The sequence below is a fragment of the Python bivittatus genome, unplaced genomic scaffold (genome assembly GCF_059951505.1).
Source record: "Python bivittatus isolate LINGU-HERP-01145 unplaced genomic scaffold, Pbiv_v1 ctg000020_np1212, whole genome shotgun sequence".
NCBI lineage: Eukaryota > Metazoa > Chordata > Lepidosauria > Squamata > Pythonidae > Python > Python bivittatus.
The window spans coordinates 117,540,016-117,558,614 of record NW_028277030.1 but is presented as its reverse complement, the minus strand read 5'-3'; the positions used below and the strand labels follow the sequence as shown (position 1 = coordinate 117,558,614).

General features: G+C 35.9%; 1 protein-coding gene across 1 annotated transcript in view; it reads left to right on the top strand.

Moving 5' to 3' along the window:
- Nucleotides 1-18,599, top strand: part of LRPPRC (leucine rich pentatricopeptide repeat containing) — a 117,455-nt gene that overhangs the window by 17,820 nt on the left and 81,036 nt on the right. Inside the window, exons 8-14 of the mRNA XM_007424640.4 lie at nt 3,063-3,207; nt 3,491-3,645; nt 4,492-4,597; nt 4,689-4,796; nt 11,953-12,071; nt 15,812-15,905; nt 16,760-16,829. Of these exons, the coding sequence (XP_007424702.2) occupies nt 3,063-3,207; nt 3,491-3,645; nt 4,492-4,597; nt 4,689-4,796; nt 11,953-12,071; nt 15,812-15,905; nt 16,760-16,829 (797 nt within the window). The remainder of the gene's footprint in view (nt 1-3,062; nt 3,208-3,490; nt 3,646-4,491; nt 4,598-4,688; nt 4,797-11,952; nt 12,072-15,811; nt 15,906-16,759; nt 16,830-18,599) is intronic.

The following is an 18,599-nucleotide window of genomic DNA, read 5'->3' as shown; positions in this document are numbered from 1 at the left end:
AATCTCCAGTGTCAACCTATTCATTTCTGCACAGTCTAATATCTTCCTTATTATATTTTCATCATTTGGTATTTTTTCCCCTTTCCAATTCTGAGCAAATGCAATTCTAGCTGCAGTCAAAACATGGATGATCAAATATATATCTTCTTTACTATAATTTTCTGGTATCATTCCTAATAGGAATATCTCTGGCTTCATTTCTATGTATTGAAGTGTCATTCTTTCTAGCCATTCACGTATTTTCATCCAATATTTTTTAGCTTCTGAGCAGGTCCACCACATATGGTAATAGGATCCTAATTCTTGATGACACTTCCAACATTTAGTAGATTTATTCTTAAACATCTTTGCTAATCTTGAAGGGGGAAAATGCCATCTATAAAACATTTTATAAAGATTCTCTTTGTATGCTGTTGACATTGTCAAAGTATAGTTTTTCTCCCATAAATTCTCCCATTTTTCCAAATCTATCGAGTGTCCAAAATTCTTTGCAATCATAGTTCCTTTAACTTGTTCTTCCGCCATCTTAAATGTTAATAAATAGTCATATAGTTTTTTAATCATTTTCTCATCTTTCCCTATCAATATCTCATCCAATTCTGTTAATTTCCCATAAAGTCCATATTGTTTAACATCCTTCTCATATCTTGATTGTATTTGCCATTGTACATACCAAGTCATATCAATTCCCTGCTCCACCAACTCATGTTTTTTTTTTAGCTCCCCCTTATCATTTAATATGTCTTTATATCTAATCACATTCTCCGTTTCTATAAGATTTGGATGTGTGAGTGCTTCTATTGCTGAAACCCACACCGGAATTTTCCCATAGTTGTTGTTTTTTGATTTTCTCCCAAATTATTAGTAAAGCATTCCTGATATAATGTGTCTTGAAATAACTATGGGTTTTACCTCCTTCATACCACAAAAACTTATGCCAGCCAGTCTGTAAATTGTGTCCTTCCAATGTTAATAGTCTTATGTTCCTTAATTCTATCCATTCTTTTATCCAAACTAGCCCTGCTGCTTGATAGTATAATTCCCAGTCTGGCAGGCCAAACCCCCCCCTACTTTGTGCATCTTGTAGCATTTTCAAATTTATTCTTGCATTTTTTCCCTGCCAAACAAATTTCAACACAATTTTATGAAGATCCTCAAAGAATTTCTTCTCTATTTTATCGGTGTTGTTTGAAATAAAAATAATAACCTTGGCAGTATATTCATCTTAACTGTGGCTATTCTTCCTACCAATGAAAGTTGCAGGTAATTATCAGTTTTGTAGATAAAGCAATACCATCTTTTCTTTGGTTAAGTACAAACTCTTTTATCTGTTCTTCCAATTTTGGCCATTTAGCAATACTGCTGTGGAAATTACATTTTGTTTTTGATAATGTCTTGATTTTTTCTTCATTTTTTTCGCCACTCTCGTATTGTGCATTCTGTTGGTGGCTCTCCAAAATGCCTTGCTGCAGCCCTATTTCCATGTTGCTTGGCATATTCCACAACCTTTAACTTGAAACCAGCTGTATATGCTAAACACTTTTGTCTTGATTCCATTAGGGGTACCGGTAGTTTTAAAAAACTGAAACAAGTAGTGTTTCACATTACTTGCGTGGTCTGGCACTCAGTGTGTCAGAGCAAAGCACCAGCACTTTGCTCTGACTTTTTACTACATGCCGGAACGCTGCAAAGAGAGGAGGGAAGCTCGCGGTGCTTTAGTGACATCAGAGGAGGCATGGTTTAAGTGCCATCAATCAGAGGAGGAGGTGGGAAGTGCGAGGTTGCAGCCCCAGTTACAGCCCTGGCTCAAATGAAGGCTCCACTCTCCCAGCTCTGCCGCTTGTGGTGAGAAGCCGGGCTTATGCATCAGTGCATAACACGCATATCGGTGTATAACACACAGCTAGGATTTCAGCCCCAAATTTTAGGGGGGAAAGTGCGTGTTATATGCCGATAAATACGGTAAATATATCTAAGCACTCACCAAAGGCCATGCTGCAAATAGAGGTAGGTCTAAGAACAAGTGTTCCTGATTAAAATTAATTGCCTATAAAATAAGGTATCCCTTTTTAAAAGATTCATTAATCTCTTGACTGATTATACATACCCAAACTATTTCCTTTCGTATGTACATGCACCTAAGCAAACAAAATGGAGTTGAGTGGGAGGACAGGAAGAAAAGAGAAGTAGTAGGGAGTCATGGGGGTGACAGAAAGGAATGGTTAACTGGACAGAGAAATAAAGAAGGACTATTTATGGAAAGCTCAACAGGAGCTGTGCTGGCTTAGCAAGTATAAATGTATGAAGACTTACTCTACTTCAAGTGCTGTTGAATTTAGTGCCTCTTACACCATGATAAGTATGCATAGGATTTTTAGTCCTTTGCAGTTATTTTGAAGTCACATTGTCTTCCAGTCCATGTGTATTAGCAAGTGTCAACAGTGAGACAGAAGCCACCATCAAACTTAGGAAAACACTTCATGAATCTTTTAGCTGTAATTAAGCCACAATTTTGTTAGTAAGCAAAACAATAGTTGTGTTAAGCTGTGCATGTGTTTGAATTCTGTAGTGACAATTTTTTGGTAAGCTCTCAAGTATTGTCTAAGGCTTGCTTACATAACTAGCCAATGCAGTATCCTAGCATTAAGTCAATATTTAATGTGAGGGTTATAAACCTTAAGAGATTTCCTATAGATACTGTCTTTGGAAAACAGTGTTCTTATCTTTGATGGGCACATAATAACAGAAGATACCTGTATTGTTGAGACTAGTACTGGGGAAGATAACTATTGAAGATGGCTGAATTGAGTTAAATATTCATGAATAAATTGCATCATTTAACAGCCAGACCATGCCAGTAAATTGGACTTTTGCTTCACATTAAACCTGTTTTCTTCCATGGTTTTAATTAGGACTACATTTTTCAAAAGTCTACAGTCCAAGCTAGATGCATTTTTATGTTACCCACAAAACGAAATAAAGGAGCAGTCTTTACAGAAGCAACTGTGATGCTTATAATGAACACTATCTAACGGACAACATTTTTCTCTTTGCTGATATAGGAACTGAGAAACATTGAGAAGGCTGAAATTTATCTTTCTGAAAGAGATTTTATGGATATCATTTTTACTCTTGCTAAGGCAGGATATCCTCAGTATGTACAAAATATTCTGGAGAAGATAAAATATAATAAGGAAAGCATACCAGGTAATACTTCCAGGAAAGTATTCAGGGATGTGGCTTGTTAGTTTTTTGTTGTTAATGACAAATTATGGCGAATATAAGGTAAATGAGATTTATTAATGTGCCCTATTCATGCAGCAGCCATAGAACCAGAGTTGTAGGTACAATATATTTCTTGAATACATGCTTAAATACACATCTAAATACCCTTTTACTGAGATTATCAGGAAATGCATAGTATGTTTATAAACTCTGTCAAAATCTTACAGCTTACATCTTTCCCCCTTGTTTTTATTCCAACATTTAGATGTAAAGAATCTTTGCCTGAGATTAATAACATCTAACTTAGAAGATACAGCTTTTGAAGTACTGAAATCATTTTTTGTGGCATTAGGACTCACCTGTGAAAAACACAGTGGCCATTGCAACTTTTTTTTACAGCACTGTATAAACATGGAAATGGTATGTGAAGTGGACAAAACAGACTTAAAAGTGCATGCCTACTTACATTCTTGCAGAGTTTCTCAAACTGATTGTGTCTGTCCATTTTGGGTTGGTTTTAAAAAAATGTCTTCAAATTAATAGGTTGGATCCAATCTTCTTTAGGGTCAGGAACAGAAAGGAGCTAACTTTCCCAACCCCACCTTCCCCTGCCAGCCACTCGAATTCTAAATAAACCTTGGGGGCCCTTCTAAGTGGAGTGGGTTGTGCTAAGAAAAGCTGATAGATACCACAAAATGGCAGCTGGAAGTGTTTTAAGCAAGCAACCATTTTGAGGGAGTCAAGCGTAAGCTATAATTTTTGTCAATCCTCTTCCATAAATTCATATTTATGAGCAGGTCTGCAGGGATTTATGTAGTGTGGAACTGGCAGAAAACTTTGCTTCTGTCTAGCCTTTTTTGGTGGCAGATTTTTAGATCCAGCTTATTTAATTTTCTTAAGCAACCATTATACTCTGATCTGTTGTCCATTTTGATTGTGCATTTCTTATCTTTCTCTTCCCAATTCATCCTTTGATTCCATAGACTGCCAATAAAATATGTTCTTTCCACATTCCTGTTTAGAAAGAGGATCAAATTCACTTGTCTCAGTCTTTGTTTTCTTCTGTATTCTGGACTGAAACCCAAGGGATTCTTTTCTGCTTTTTCACTGCTCAGCTGATATTTGTTAAGTGTAGGATGGGTTTCCCAATCAAAGCTAAAATCTGTTTTTCAAGATTCTGTGAAGTACTTGGTTGTCATTGTGATTTTGAATGTTTCAGTTGAATAGTGGTGAACTTAAAATTCTTAAATCTTTTATTTCTTGCAGCCCTTGGCTAAGTTGAAATATTTCTGCAATGAGCTAAAAGCAAGCAACTTACATCTTACACCTCTATTGTCGAGTTTATCCTTTGCACTGGAAGCAAAGAAAACTGGTACTTCTTCTTTCCATTTAGCATTGCTGAACATTGTAGTATATCTGTTATTATCATGCTCATTGACTTTTCTCTTTCTGGATCTTTTCAGATTTGTCTGTTGGTATAATGAAGATAATAAAAGAAGAAGGCTTATGTCTTAAACCTCACTATTTCTGGCCATTACTGGCTCAGCACCAGGAAAAGAAAAACACTGAAGGTTAGCACTTCTACTCAAATTTTGGTTACTGTGAACATTAATTTTAACACATAATCCTGTAGCAAGAAACATGTTTGCACACGAAAACAACTTAGCAACATAGGCAACTCTGTCAAAACATTATTGTGTTTTTTGTGTAGTCATGTATATCACAACAACTGCCTAGGAAGGGTGTTATTGCATTCTTACTTTATTTTGTCGCTGATAATAATGGCAAATTTAGAACTTTACAAAGAGCAATCATTGTTTTAGCTGGCTGTAGTCAAGGTTCAATTTGTCACAATATCCTCAGCTGTCTTTTAATCTTCTGAACTTGAAAGACACAATACTGAAATCTAAGGAAGCTTTTAAAAATCAGGTTGCATTGTGGAAATTCTTCCTCTAAATATAAAAGAAACAAATCTTTTAGATGAGGTTTTCATATTTCTTTGCAGCAATAAGTTAAATGTGAACTTAGTTACAATAATAAAAGCATAAAAACCTCCATTGTTGAATGAACTCTCATGACCTGACAGCATACTGATTGAAGGACTAAAATGTTCAGTTTTTTGGATTCTTAAGTAGGTTTAAGCATTTAGCGCGCACTTTCCCCTGTTACACATGGGGGTGTCTATAAGATATGAATAAGAATTGAACAAATATTAAATTTTAAAGGACAATATCTAATTCTTTGGTTTGCATTATTGGTAATTCAGAAAGAATGGTCTGATAAAAAGATGCTTTTAACAGAAGTACTTTCCCCTTGGGGAAATTAAAAACTGTCTTTTTCATCTTATCTCACAGTATAATGTGCTTTAGAATGAGATGCAGAGTTGTTAGTGTGACATGGATGACAAACAAAATGCACAAACAACCAAAAAAAAGAGCTTTTAGCAGGCAGTTCATATTGCAATTTTATTTTAAAATATACAGTCGTATTCCAGCTTAGGATAAATGCTAAAACAAGTATTCCCTAATTGTTTCTGGCAATAAAAGTGTGCCAGTCTTTTTTAGAAAAGTCTTTATAAAACAAGAGTCTCTTGTTAACTCTTTATATTCCTGAAAGTGCTTAAGAGTACTGCGGAGAATATCCTAACACAACATTTGAATCCAAAATTGTTGGCAATGTATTGTATCCCCTCCAGCTATCCCCAAACTATACATACTGCAAGAAGCTCTAATTTAACTGTGTTTCATTTAATCCTGTTTTTTTCCAATTTGACTTAACTTTGTTTATCCCAAAACTAATGGATGACAAGCTGTAAGTAGTTATATTCCTCCAGTAAAATAGCTTATTGCTGATCTGAATGAAGCAGTAAGTGTTGATTTCATAATACCTGCAAAAGAGAAATGGGAAGTTGAATGGGCAAGCAGTTGTGAAGGTTGTGGAATCTTCACTGTAGAAATCCTCCGGCCCAAGAGGCAGCCACTTAGTATTGTGGATAAACATGGTATCACTTTTACTTACAGAAAGATAAAATATTTTTCTTCTTCATAAATGTTGTATAGATTAAAAATGTAGAAAAACGTTGTGTATTTTGTAGTTTAAAAACTTCAGGTGCTTTTTCAGGTAGCGACTCCTTGGCTCTTTTAACAGTGTAATTCTCAATGTTGCATTTAGGATTTAATTAACTGTTGGTTAAATATTCTTTCTTGAGACAAGTCTGATGCAGTTTTTCTGTTAATACTTCGCATACATAAGATTTCAAGACATGGGAAAAATAAAGTTCATCTTGTAAAAAATCAAGTTGATGCTCTGGAGGAAGGCAAATTAAATATGAAAAAAACTTACCTCTCATCAAGAAGTTGAAAAAGTATGATTAAATTTATTCAGCCAATGAGGAGACATGTATCATATTAACTAATAATTGCTAGGCGATTTCTGATATTTTTTGTTAGCTGAGTTAGCAACATTTTGGGTTTCAAATATGCAATTTACTGTGGTGTCACCACTGTTAGACCCAAAGGTCATAGAGCTCTGTATTCCATCAGATTGAAGCCAGCTCTTTGTGTTTTTGAAAACGTTCCTGTCTTTTTATTTGTTTCCAGCTTACAGGATTTCACTGTTTTCAGGAAGATCCTGTAGATTGGAAACATTGGTTAATAACAAAATTGTCTTATGTTTCTCTTTCTTCATGCAGCTGCCTTGTATGCAATATTTTCTAATGAATTCTGAGATTTAACCCGTATGGAAGACAGAAACACAGTACCTAGTGACATATGCTCACTTGGTTCTGTCACTAAAGGGCACTCTCAGTTCTTCTTCACATTATGATCAAGCAAATAGAAATTAAACAATGTACCAGATGTGATTAAATTTATTGCGGTTTTGTTTGTTTGTTTGTTTGTTTCAGTGAGGCTTGCACATAATGGTTTCTGAAGGGTCATTACATTTCTTAGATGGAAATTTTGAAATGTCTGCTCATTTGTATGTATGCTGGTTATGAAAAATGTGTTCTGGGTTTTCATATGGACATGGTTTTTACAGCTGATGCCTGCTTCCTACAAGGCAAGGCACATCACATTAACAAAAAAATCTTTGGGCTTGGCTTAAAGTTATGTGTGAATTGGGCCACTGTTTTGTAACCATGGCATTCTGTCTATCTTTAGGAACTAGATTATACTATGACATGGAACCAAAATAATTTAAAGGTGTGCTGCCTCTTTCTTTAGTTGCATAAGCTTGAATTGAGGAATTATGTGAACTGTTGCACACAAAACAAGAATTATCCCATGTTGACAACATGCTAGATCCTATAGTTCCAATAGTAGAATATGTGTGAGTGTATACGTGCATAGCTTGGAGTTGAACTGTTGAGTTCCCTTCCTGGATGTGTAGTATTAAGATGCACACATTTTCAGAAATAATTTGTCATTCCCAGAAGAGCCTAACTTTCTGCCAACAGGTGGTAAAGTGTCTGATTTTCAATTTAAAAACTTAATTTTTAAAAAAGCTTTTGAAAAATGTTATTTTTTAATTGGAGTAAGACACTCTTTAGTGATCTTCTTTTAAGGCTGTTTGTTGGATAATTTAAACTATGTTGTACTGATGTTTCCTTATCTCTGCCTTAAAAGAGTTATTAGAGTAATATGTTCAGTCCTTAAAGCCATCTGTCTGAAACTTTGCAAGATAAGGATCCCTAGAGAATATTCATCCCTCTTTTTGCCATCCTAAGATGGACCGACTGCAGGCATTCTGATGCTTTCCCATTATAACTTACAATCAACTTTTTTTTAATCAAATCAGATCTTGAATTGGTTGTTGGCTTCAAATCTCAGAAACAAATTGTATCACGTCTCCTTGAAAATTTTGGCTGATCTGCAGTCTTAAGCTCTCCATCATGCCATGTTGTTGGTACATAAATGAAAGAGACCATTACAAATCCATCCTGAAATCTAGTTTAAGTAGGAAGGTGGGAATATCTTATTTTATTAAACAGAAATGTTTTTGATTCATTGTAAATAGTGTTGCATTGAATTAGATTTCTTGTACCTGTTCAAGTCTGGGATCGTGCATTGAGCTTAACTGTATTTGCAAACTATACTACCAGAGCTGATCAAACATGCAAAGCCAAAACCAACCAACCAAAATTATCTTCGTTCCAATGCTGCATGTGAACTCACTCATACAAATTATGAAAAAAGTTCTCTAATGAGAGATGTAGCACTGCAGGAGCAGGCTGGAATGAAATCTCTCTCTCTGCAGTCCACTTTGTTATTTGGAGAAAGTTTGTGTAAGAGGAAGCAATAAAAACAGAAACCTTTGTGCTGAAACTAGGACTAAATTATATGAAGTGGCATACTTTTGGATTGTACCATTTGAATGTAAATTTAAAAGATGATATATATAAACCCTGCCTTAAATTCTCTCTATACGTAGAAAAATAACACATCAGGTAAAGAAGTATGATACAGTCTATTATGGATAGTGCTAGTGTTATATGTAGAGATCTTTTATGAAATGGGAATTAAAAATTTGATTCCTCCAGATACAGTAATATGCTGGAGAGAAAGCGCAGCCTTTAGTGGATTAGGTAACTGAAATATGATTAAAAGATTCCAAATATGTTTGTCAGTTTAATTTGGTACTTGGTTATCTTGCTTTTGATTGAAAAATGAACAGTTATCAGACTTGGAAACATCTGCATGTAGGTGTCTTTCTGAGACACTGAGGGATAAGGCAGTATATAATACAATAAACTAAAAAGAAAGGTTTATTCTGTTTTCATCCTTTATGGAATGCAAAACCTTCAAAAAGTGTATCTGGGTTTAGTTTGAGTTGAGTAAAATTTGGCTTCTGTCAGTTAATCAATTAATGGACTAATCCATTAATTTAAAGTGTCAAGCCTTTAAAAGGTGTAAATGCATGTAAATAAAGAGTTGGGAGAGAGAACTTGTATTTGACTATACACTTTATTCAATATATTTTCAGTGACTATGTGACTACAACTAGATGAACAAATCATGTGTTTAAGAATCAGTGTCCCACATTAAGCTGTTTCAGTTCCTTTTTTGCATTACTTGTGAAACAAATTAGGAACTCTTTCATTTATTTTTTTTTTTATAAATTGGGAATGAGTTATGCAGTAATTGGAAAAGTGGATTATAACAGGAACATAGACAGTTTTGTGTAATGAGTAAGACACCAGGCTAGAAATTGGGAGACTATGAATTCAAGTCCTGCCTTAGGCACAAAGCAAGCTTGGTGACCTTGGACCAGTCATTCTCTCTCTGTCCTAGGAAGAAGGGACTGGCAAGCCACTTCTGAAAATCTTGCCAAGAAAACTTCAGGAACTAGTCCAGGCAGTTGCCAGGAGTCAACACTGATTGGATGGCATTAACAAAAGAAAGGAGTATTGTTGTTGTTGTTGATTAAAATATTGTTTTTTTTTAGAATGTATGTATCTGCATTACAATTAACTTTGCGTTTTTTTCTTTTTTTTTGTATTATTTTAAAAGCAATTAAAATATTGATTAAAATATTAAAAATAAATAAAACTTGTATTCTGTAGCACCCAAACCACAACGCAGTGATTAGTGACTTAAAAGCATCCATTATGTGGCTTCATATCCAGACAACTTACAGTAATTAGATTCTGGGTTCAGATGTGACAGAACATCTATGAGCTTCTTGCATGGTCACTGAATATCCTACATTTTGTATAGAATCGTATCAGTAATATTCACCTAAAAATGGTATTGCTTAAATAGGCTAGTGAAAATTTTAGCTCACTTGAACCCTTGTCTTAATGATACACTGAGCCTAATTGATTGTAGCAATTGCTTAAAAGTAAATGCACTGTTTGTCATAATATGAGTTTAATGTTTTAAATTGTGGAACGACTAATAATTAATGAAAATTCAGCTAATTTCATATCTTATAAACTTAAGGTTCAAGTGCTGTCAGAATTTGAAAGATACTGAGAATTACATTGTAATTAATTATTTCTAAACAGCATTTCCAGTTATGCTGAAATCAATCATTTTTCTGTTCTAAGGCAAACTTGAGTGAATGGTGTGGCTTTAAATTACTGTGACTTGTTTACATGTACTTTTAAGTGCTCAGAGGGAATTCACATTTATTTATTTGCACCATGGTATATTGCATAAAATATTTGTGGAATCTTTAAAATGTACTTGATATATTAATTATCAACATTTAAAGGAATAAAAGAAGCAATAGAAAGGAAGGAGGAATATCACTGTATGTTAAAAATATCCATTCCTCCTCATAAATTGAAATTAATGAATTTGGCAGTACTTAGTGAAAATCTTGGTAAAAATTAGTGACAGAACAAAGCAGTGCTGTTACCTACCATGGAGAAGCTGTGGAAGAGTCTTGCAAAAGAAATAACTTTTCCACAGGTGGCACTACAGGTTTCAGACAAGGACTTCAGGAAACTAGAATTTTTTTTAATAACAGCAAATGAAGAAACCTAGACTAATAATTTTTATGCTAACAAATATGCTAGTTCCAGTACAGATTTTGACATGAATCTTGAATTAACTGAATGTGATGTAATAAAATTCTGGGTATGTGTATTTCAAGAAGGCCTAATTCCTAAAGACTTTGTGGTGACCTTTTATATGGAGAATGTTAGTTTCTCATTTATTTTTTTGTTGCCTTTGAGTCAGTGTTGACTCCTGGTGACTGCCTGGGCTAGTCCTTGCAGTTTTCTTGGTAAGGCTTTTTTGGAAGTGGGTTGCCATTGCCTCCTTCCTAGGGCTGAGAGAGAGTGACTGGCCCGAGATCACCCAGCTGACTTTGTGCCTAAGGCAGGACTAGAACTCATGGTCTCCCAGTTTCTAATCTGGTGTCTTAATCACTACTGTACACCAAACTGGCTCTCACTTTAAAATGTACTTGATATATTAATTATAACATTTAAAGGAATAAAAGAAGCAGTAGAAAGGAAGGAGGATTATCACTGTATGTTAAAAATATCTATTCCTGCTCATAAATTGAAATTAATGAATTTGGCAGTACTTAGTGAAAATCTTGGTAAAAGTTAGTGACAGAACAAAGCAGTGCTGTTACTTACCATGGAGAAGCTGTGGAAGAGTCTTCCAAAAGAAAATTGTAGATCTTTCAAAAAGATATAAATTCATAGTGATGGGAGAATTAATTACCTCAGCATCTTTAGGGACATAGAGTTCGCCAGTCATGGTTCTTCCAGGAAATTCCTGATTCTTAGTGATTGGTTCCATGCAGTTTTCTTGGCAGTGTTATAGAAATGGTTTATCGTTGTCTTCCAGGATTTTTTAAAACCTTCACTATCTAGGCTGACCCTGTTGAGCTTCCGAGATCAGCCAAGGTTGGCTAGAGGCTGCCATCTTTAGCATGCTATAAGGAAAAAAAAACTTTTCTAACTAGTAATTTCTAAGCAATTTAAACTTTTATTTGCCTTCTACTTTCTATCTCTGAAGTGAAATGATCTGCATATAGAAAAATTCACATCTTAGGATCTGATAACCAGAGTTAGAAGAGAAGCAAGCAGAATAAAACAAAAAACCAGTACAATATCTGGTTTCTACATAACGTTGCCAACATAAACAAAAACATTTTACCTGAAATAAATTAAAATTATAATGCACTATATTATCTTTATTTCATAGACTGAACTGAGCCATTAGCTAGCTGAACAGGTTGTTTAACACCTGAGTTCTTTTTCTTTAGGTGTAGTTGATGTCCTCAAAGCAATGGATGAATTGGAGGTGAAGCCAAATACAGACACATATTTAATATATGTTTTTACAAATTTGGATAACCTCGACCCTGTTCGCCACTGGATTCAGGTGAGTCCATTTGTTTTAAGATTTCAGTACTTAAATGAGAATAACATTCATTGAAATTTCTGGGGCTGTATAGGATTGAGATGTAAGACTTTGATTCATGATTTGGAAGTATGTGTACAGTGGGGCAAAAAAGTATTTAGTCAGCCACCAATTGTGCAAGTTCTCCCACTTAAAAAGATGAGAGAGGCCTGTAATTTTCATCATAGGTATACCCAACTATGAGAGACAAAATGGGGAAAAAAATTCAGAAAATCACATTGTCTGATTTTTAAAGAATTTATTTGCAAATCATGTTGGAAAATAAGTATTTGGTCAATATCAAAAGTTCATCTCAATACTTTGTTATATATCGTTTGTTGGCAATGACAGAGGTCAAACGTTTTCTGTAAGTCTTCACAAGGTTTTCACACACTGTTGCTGGTGTTTTGGCCCATTCCTCCATGCAGATCTCCTCTAGAGCAGTGATGTTTTGGGGCTGTCGCTGGGCAACACGGACTTTCAACTCCCTCCAAAGGTTTTCCATGGGGTTGAGATCTGGAGACTGGCTAGGCCACTCCAGGACCTTGAAATGCTTCTTACGAAGCTACTCCTTCGTTGCCCAGGCAGTGTGTTTGGGATCATTGTCATGCTGAAAGACCCAGCCACGTTTCATCTTCAGTGCCGTTGCTGATGGAAGGAGGTGTTCACTCAAAATCTCATGATACATGGCCCCATTCATTCTTTCCTTTACACGGATCAGTCGTCCTGGTCCCTTTGCAGAAAAACAGCCCCAAAGCATGATGTTTCCACCCCCATGCTTCACAGTAGGTATGGTGTTCTTTGGATGCAACTCAGCATTCTCTCTCCTCCAAACACGACGAGTTGAGTTTAGACCAAAACGTTCTACTTTGGTTTCATCTGACCATATGACATTCTCCCAATCCTCTTCTGGATCATCCAAATGCTCTCTAGCAAACTTCAGACGGGCCCAGACATGTACTGGCTTAAGCAGGGGGACACGTCTGGCACTGCAGGATTTGAGTCCCTGGCAGCATAGTGTGTTACTGATGGTAGCCTTTGTTACTTTGGTCCCAGCTCTCTGCAGGTCATTCACAAGGTCCCCCCATGTAGTTCTGGGATTTTTGCTCACCATTCTTGTGATCATTTTGACCCCACTGGGTGAGATCTTGCATGGAGCCCCAGATCGAGGGAGATTATCAGTGGTCTTGTATGTCTTCCATTTTCTAATTATTGCTCCCACAGTTGATTTCTTCACACCAAGCTGCTTGCCTATTGCAGATTCAGCCTTCCCAGCCTGGTGCAGGTCTACAATTTTGTTTCTGGTGTCCTTCAACAGCTCTTTGGTCTTGGCCATAGTGGAGTTTGGAGTGTGACTATTTGAGGTTGTGGACAGGTGTCTTTTATACTGATAACAAGGTCAAACAGGTGCCATTACTACAGGTAACGAGTGGAGGACAGAGGAGCCTCTTAAAGAAGTAGTTACAGTTCTGTGAGAGCCAGACATCTTGCTTGTTTGTAGGTGACCAAATACTTATTTTCCACCATGATTTGCAAATAAATTCTTTAAAAATCAGACAATGTGATTTTCTGGATTTTTCTTCCCATTTTGTCTCTCATAGTTGAGATATACCTATGATGAAAATTACAGGCCTCTCTCATCTTTTTAAGTGGGAGAACTTGCACAATTGGTGGCTGACTAAATACCTTTTTGCCCCACTGTATATCAGGTGATATATATTTGATTTATCAGATGATGTAATTTCATTAATTTTAAGATAAAAGTCAACTGGGTTAGATGATGCACACTACTGTGCCTGGAACTGTTGATTTAAAAGACAGCTGTCCTGAGGCAGCCAAGTTACCACTGATGGACTTACCACCAAAGGAATGACTCCAAAAAGATTGTCTCTTTCAGAGGCCTTGGGGAGTGAGGACACTCCACTATGATTTATTTCAGGCACATGTGAATATCGGGACGGACATTATTTTTGATAAAAGTAGAATCCGTACTATTAATTTTATATCGGTCTGATACAAAAAGATCTGTTAGGGCAGTGAAGAGTGGGAGGCAACCTGAAAGTAAACATTGGCAGGGAGATAATGGCGGTGTTGCAAAGAAAAGAAGACAGGCTGATAGTGGGTATCTCTTCCTTTCTGGGTATAGCCTACAAAAATAATCAAGGTTACAATGGTAGTGGTTCTTCCATTCTAGAAGACCACTTTTTCAGTGCCAGATCAGTTACTAGTAAGGCATCTGTTATCTGGAATTTACTCCTGGATGAAAGCCTTGACTTAACATGTATCATAGAGATCTGACTGAGAGAAGATGAAGAGTCATATCTCCCATTTCTGTCAGCCAGGCTGCTCCATGGTACAGCAGGTTAGGATTGGAGGACAGAGAAGTAGAGTGGCTTTGGTCTATAGGAGTTCTATCTTACTGATCAGATGCAGCAGCCTGTCTAACAGTCTACCAATTTTGAGTATATGATGATGTGTTTTAGTTGTCAGAGGAGAGAAAGAACATTGTTAATGTATTGTCTGCCCATTGTATAAGGTTCTCTCTTCCTAAACTCAGCTTCTTCCTAATCTTTTTGTCCTGAGATATTTCAGTGTTCCCACTGGAATTGCACACTCTGGAGGGATTCAGGATTTCATGTCCTTCATTATGGTCATTAGCCTGTCCCAGGCTACACATATGATGAAGTGCACACTGGGTTTGGCTTTCTTTTTTCTTGAAACCAGTGATCTGAAGGCAGAAAAGCCTTGTATGACTGTTCTCATGTATAGATCACTCCTTTGCCTTAAATCAGGGGGTAGTGCAAACTTCTGCAAGGATGGAGAACTAATGTGATCTGAAAAATGCTTGGTATAACCAGTGTTTTTCTGAATTGGTCCATGATATTGTTGAAGCTCTGTCTGATTTGTAGAATACAGAAATGAAACCAGCAGTTGACACTACTTAGATATATATGTGTCTGATATTAGAACTGGGAACACAGCAGTTAGCTTTGATAATAGAATACTTAATCACACCTAATGGGTTGATAAGATACTAGATAACACTTCACAGTCATGATATATAACTTGAACATAATAGGAAAGCAAATTATTTAAAATTCTAGCTAAATTCCTTGCAAAGGGAGTAGCTAAAGAAACAAAGCACTTCTCTCTACCATAAAATGATAGGCTATAAAAGAAAAAAAAAGCATAAATTTTAGTGTAGGACATTCACACATTCCTTCCAAAAAAAAAGGCTTATCTTGCTCTAGTTCTCCTTTTCTACCAAATATTATCTTGCATATAGCACACTAAAAACTTTCAAAGCTATAAGCTTAATTTTAGAAAGGGCCTTGGCTCCTTTGTACAGCAGTCAAAAAAATTCTCAGCATTGTTAATATGAACAGCTAGAGAGCTTGCACTGTATTTACAATTCTGGCAAATTGAAAGAAATACTCTCTTTTAAAATGATTGCTTTGCAGTTCCAGTGTGCATATTCTGTGTGATTAAAAAGGTGGTAGTCTTTAAATTGCAATTCTAAAATTATGCTTTGTGTAAATAGTTTTCTCTAGAATTATTATAATATCTATAAGGTAAGCCATTGCACACCCTGAATTATAAAAGACAGCTTTGCTCAAGGTTGGAGGGCTATTGGTCAAATGCATACCAAATCTGAAATTTGAAGTTAGAGACGTTGACTATGATGGTGTAAGAGGTGTTACTATATTACCATCTTTCCATAGGAAAAAGGTTGTCCTATTGAAGCCAGTACATTCTTAGCAGCAGAAATCAGGCATGAAGCTTCTCATGGAAGACTGGATAAAGTTTATGAGTTATGTAAGTATCCTTGTTTTATATATTATCTGAATAGCTTGTTTGGAAAACTGTGGTACGAGGTAATTTTAAGAATGATAAATGTCTCGTTGATAATATACAGAAATATATGTTAGTTAAATTTATTTGGAGTTGTATTTTAACATGCCTCTCTTTATGATTAGGAGCAAGTACAAAATGTAAATTAGCCTTTTGTTTTATTCTAGAAAGCCCATATCCCTTTGGTAGAAGAAAGATGTTCTCTTAGCTACTCTTTTTTTTTTTTAAATAATGTTTGAATACTGTGAGTGGTTTTTATATATATGCCTTAATGGGCCATTTGAATGTACTATAAAATCCACATAAGCTTTATTTAACAGTGTTCTTCAAAATTATACTTAAATGAAAAGAGAATGAATCTTGGAATCAAGTTACGTCTAATTTGACTGGAGAATCTGAGTTTATAGAACAGATTCCTTCCTTTATTTAAGAACAGAGTTTGTTTAAAGTTAGTCATGAACAGGGACTGGTTAGGGAGATAGGGTTAATGTGTCTTTATAGTGAAATACAGAGGAATAGCTCTAATTATCATCTAGAACAGTGTTTCTCAACCTTGGCCATTCTAAGATGGGTGGACTTCAACTCCCAGAATTCCCCAGCCAGCATGGCTGGCTGGGGAATTCTGGGAGTTGAAGTCCACCCATCTTTGAGTGGCCAAGGTTGAGAAACATTGATCTAGGACATGTACATAACATTAAATATTTTGTTTTCTTTAAGTATAGCATCAGTTATATTGGTTTTGCAATACAATAGTTGAATCGGTGATGTTTAGAGAAGTGCAAATCAACGCATCCTGAACAATTTAATTTAACTTGCAGTGTCTTCCCCAAACATCCAGCCAATAGACAGGAATCATATCAGGAACAGTATAGTGCTTGGATTCAGAAGGTAAGTCTTTTAAAATCTTATATTTTGGATGGCTTTGGTCCCAAATTCCAGATTTAATTTTCTGTTATTTAAGGCAGACTTTTAAAAAAATGTAGTTATTTGTGGCTAATCATATTCCATTGTCCTGACAGAGGCTTTTAGGGCTCTCCTTGTGGCTAGGCCTCAATGTCACTGAAGTTCAATATCCTGTTCTGTGAGTGGGAAAGTGAAGGTTTTCATTTTGGTTTTAGTATAGTAAATTGAAAACACAATGTACAGTTACTTATTTCTTCTTTCATTGTTTTAGATTTATATTTCACATTTCCTAGGAGATCAAGGTACCCTCCAAATTTTCCCCTGTAACAAGCAACTGTGTGGGAGGCTGAGCTAAGTGATAAAATCCCAAATCTCCCAGCGAGCTTCCATAGCTGAAACTGCTCTGATTATCTGAATATCACATTGAATATCAAGTATAATCATAATATTTATATAAAGTGGTCATGATTCAGAATGTTTCACAGATACTATCACAATAATTCTACTATGGCAGGTTAATCAGCATTGTCTCCATATTCCAGAGCACACAATGTGAGCTTACCTAATGCCATCCCATAAATTTATGACTATATTCAAATTTGAATTTAAAGCCTCTTTGATCATAGTTCATTTTATTAGAGATTGGACTATACAATCCTCAGATAAGATTTACAGTGGTACCTCGAGTTACGAATGCCCCTCCTTACGAATTTTTCAAGATACGACCAGCTCCGGCCCCAAAAATTTACCTCTACTTGCGAACTCCCCCTCGAGTTACGAACCGGATCCGCGGCCATTTTCCCTGCTGCCATGCGGTCGCGGCTTCCTGTGGGCGAGATCGCGGTAGCAAGGAGACATTCGGTGAGGCTTGTGGTGTGTTTTGTGGCGTTTGGAAGGTTTTTGTGGCGTTTGGAAGGTTTTTGAGGTTTAAAAATAAAATGCATATGTTTCAGAACTGTTTAGCCGTATTTACATTAAACCTTATGGGGGAAATTTACCTCGGGGTGTGACCAAATTCGGAGGGCGGATTAGCCATATTTACATTGAACCTTACTGGGAAATTTGCCTCGTGGTGCGACCAAATTCAGAGGGCGGAACGGATTAACCGTATTTACACTGAACCTTATGGGAAAATTTACCTCGAGTTGCAACCAACTCGAGTTGCAACCAGAGTCACAGAACGAATTAAGTTCGTAACTAGAGGTACCACTGTACATACAAGCATTTTTGTTTGGAACTTTTTAATTTTGCCATTTTTTTCTTTTAAGTACTTAAAATCTTGTATTGATATTAAGCCTGACTGAATGATGAATAGGATAGAAACGTTCATGTAAATAAATGAATTTTATCAGTAGTTGTAATTTTTCTGTTGAACTTCCAAGAACTTTGTGCTGTCTCCATCTTTTCATTATTCCCTTGTTTGTATAACCTTGGTTGCTTAGTTTTACCCTTAGTGAATAAAATTATTTATTTATTTATCATGTTTATACCCCACCACAATTTTATACAAAGTCTTGGTAGCTTACAGCATAAAAGCACAATGAAAAGAAACCAGGACAAGAATGGGTGGTAATTCAGGCTTGTGGCAGTAGAGAGCAAAATGAAAAGGAAGATTATTGTTCAAAGAAAAATAAGTGGGTGACAAAAATGGAAACTATGTTTTGATTTATAGGTAGGATGTTACGGTTTTGTTATATTGTACGTTGTGGGCCTGATTGCGAACTGTGTAGTGAAGACACAGTAGAGGGAAGGAAA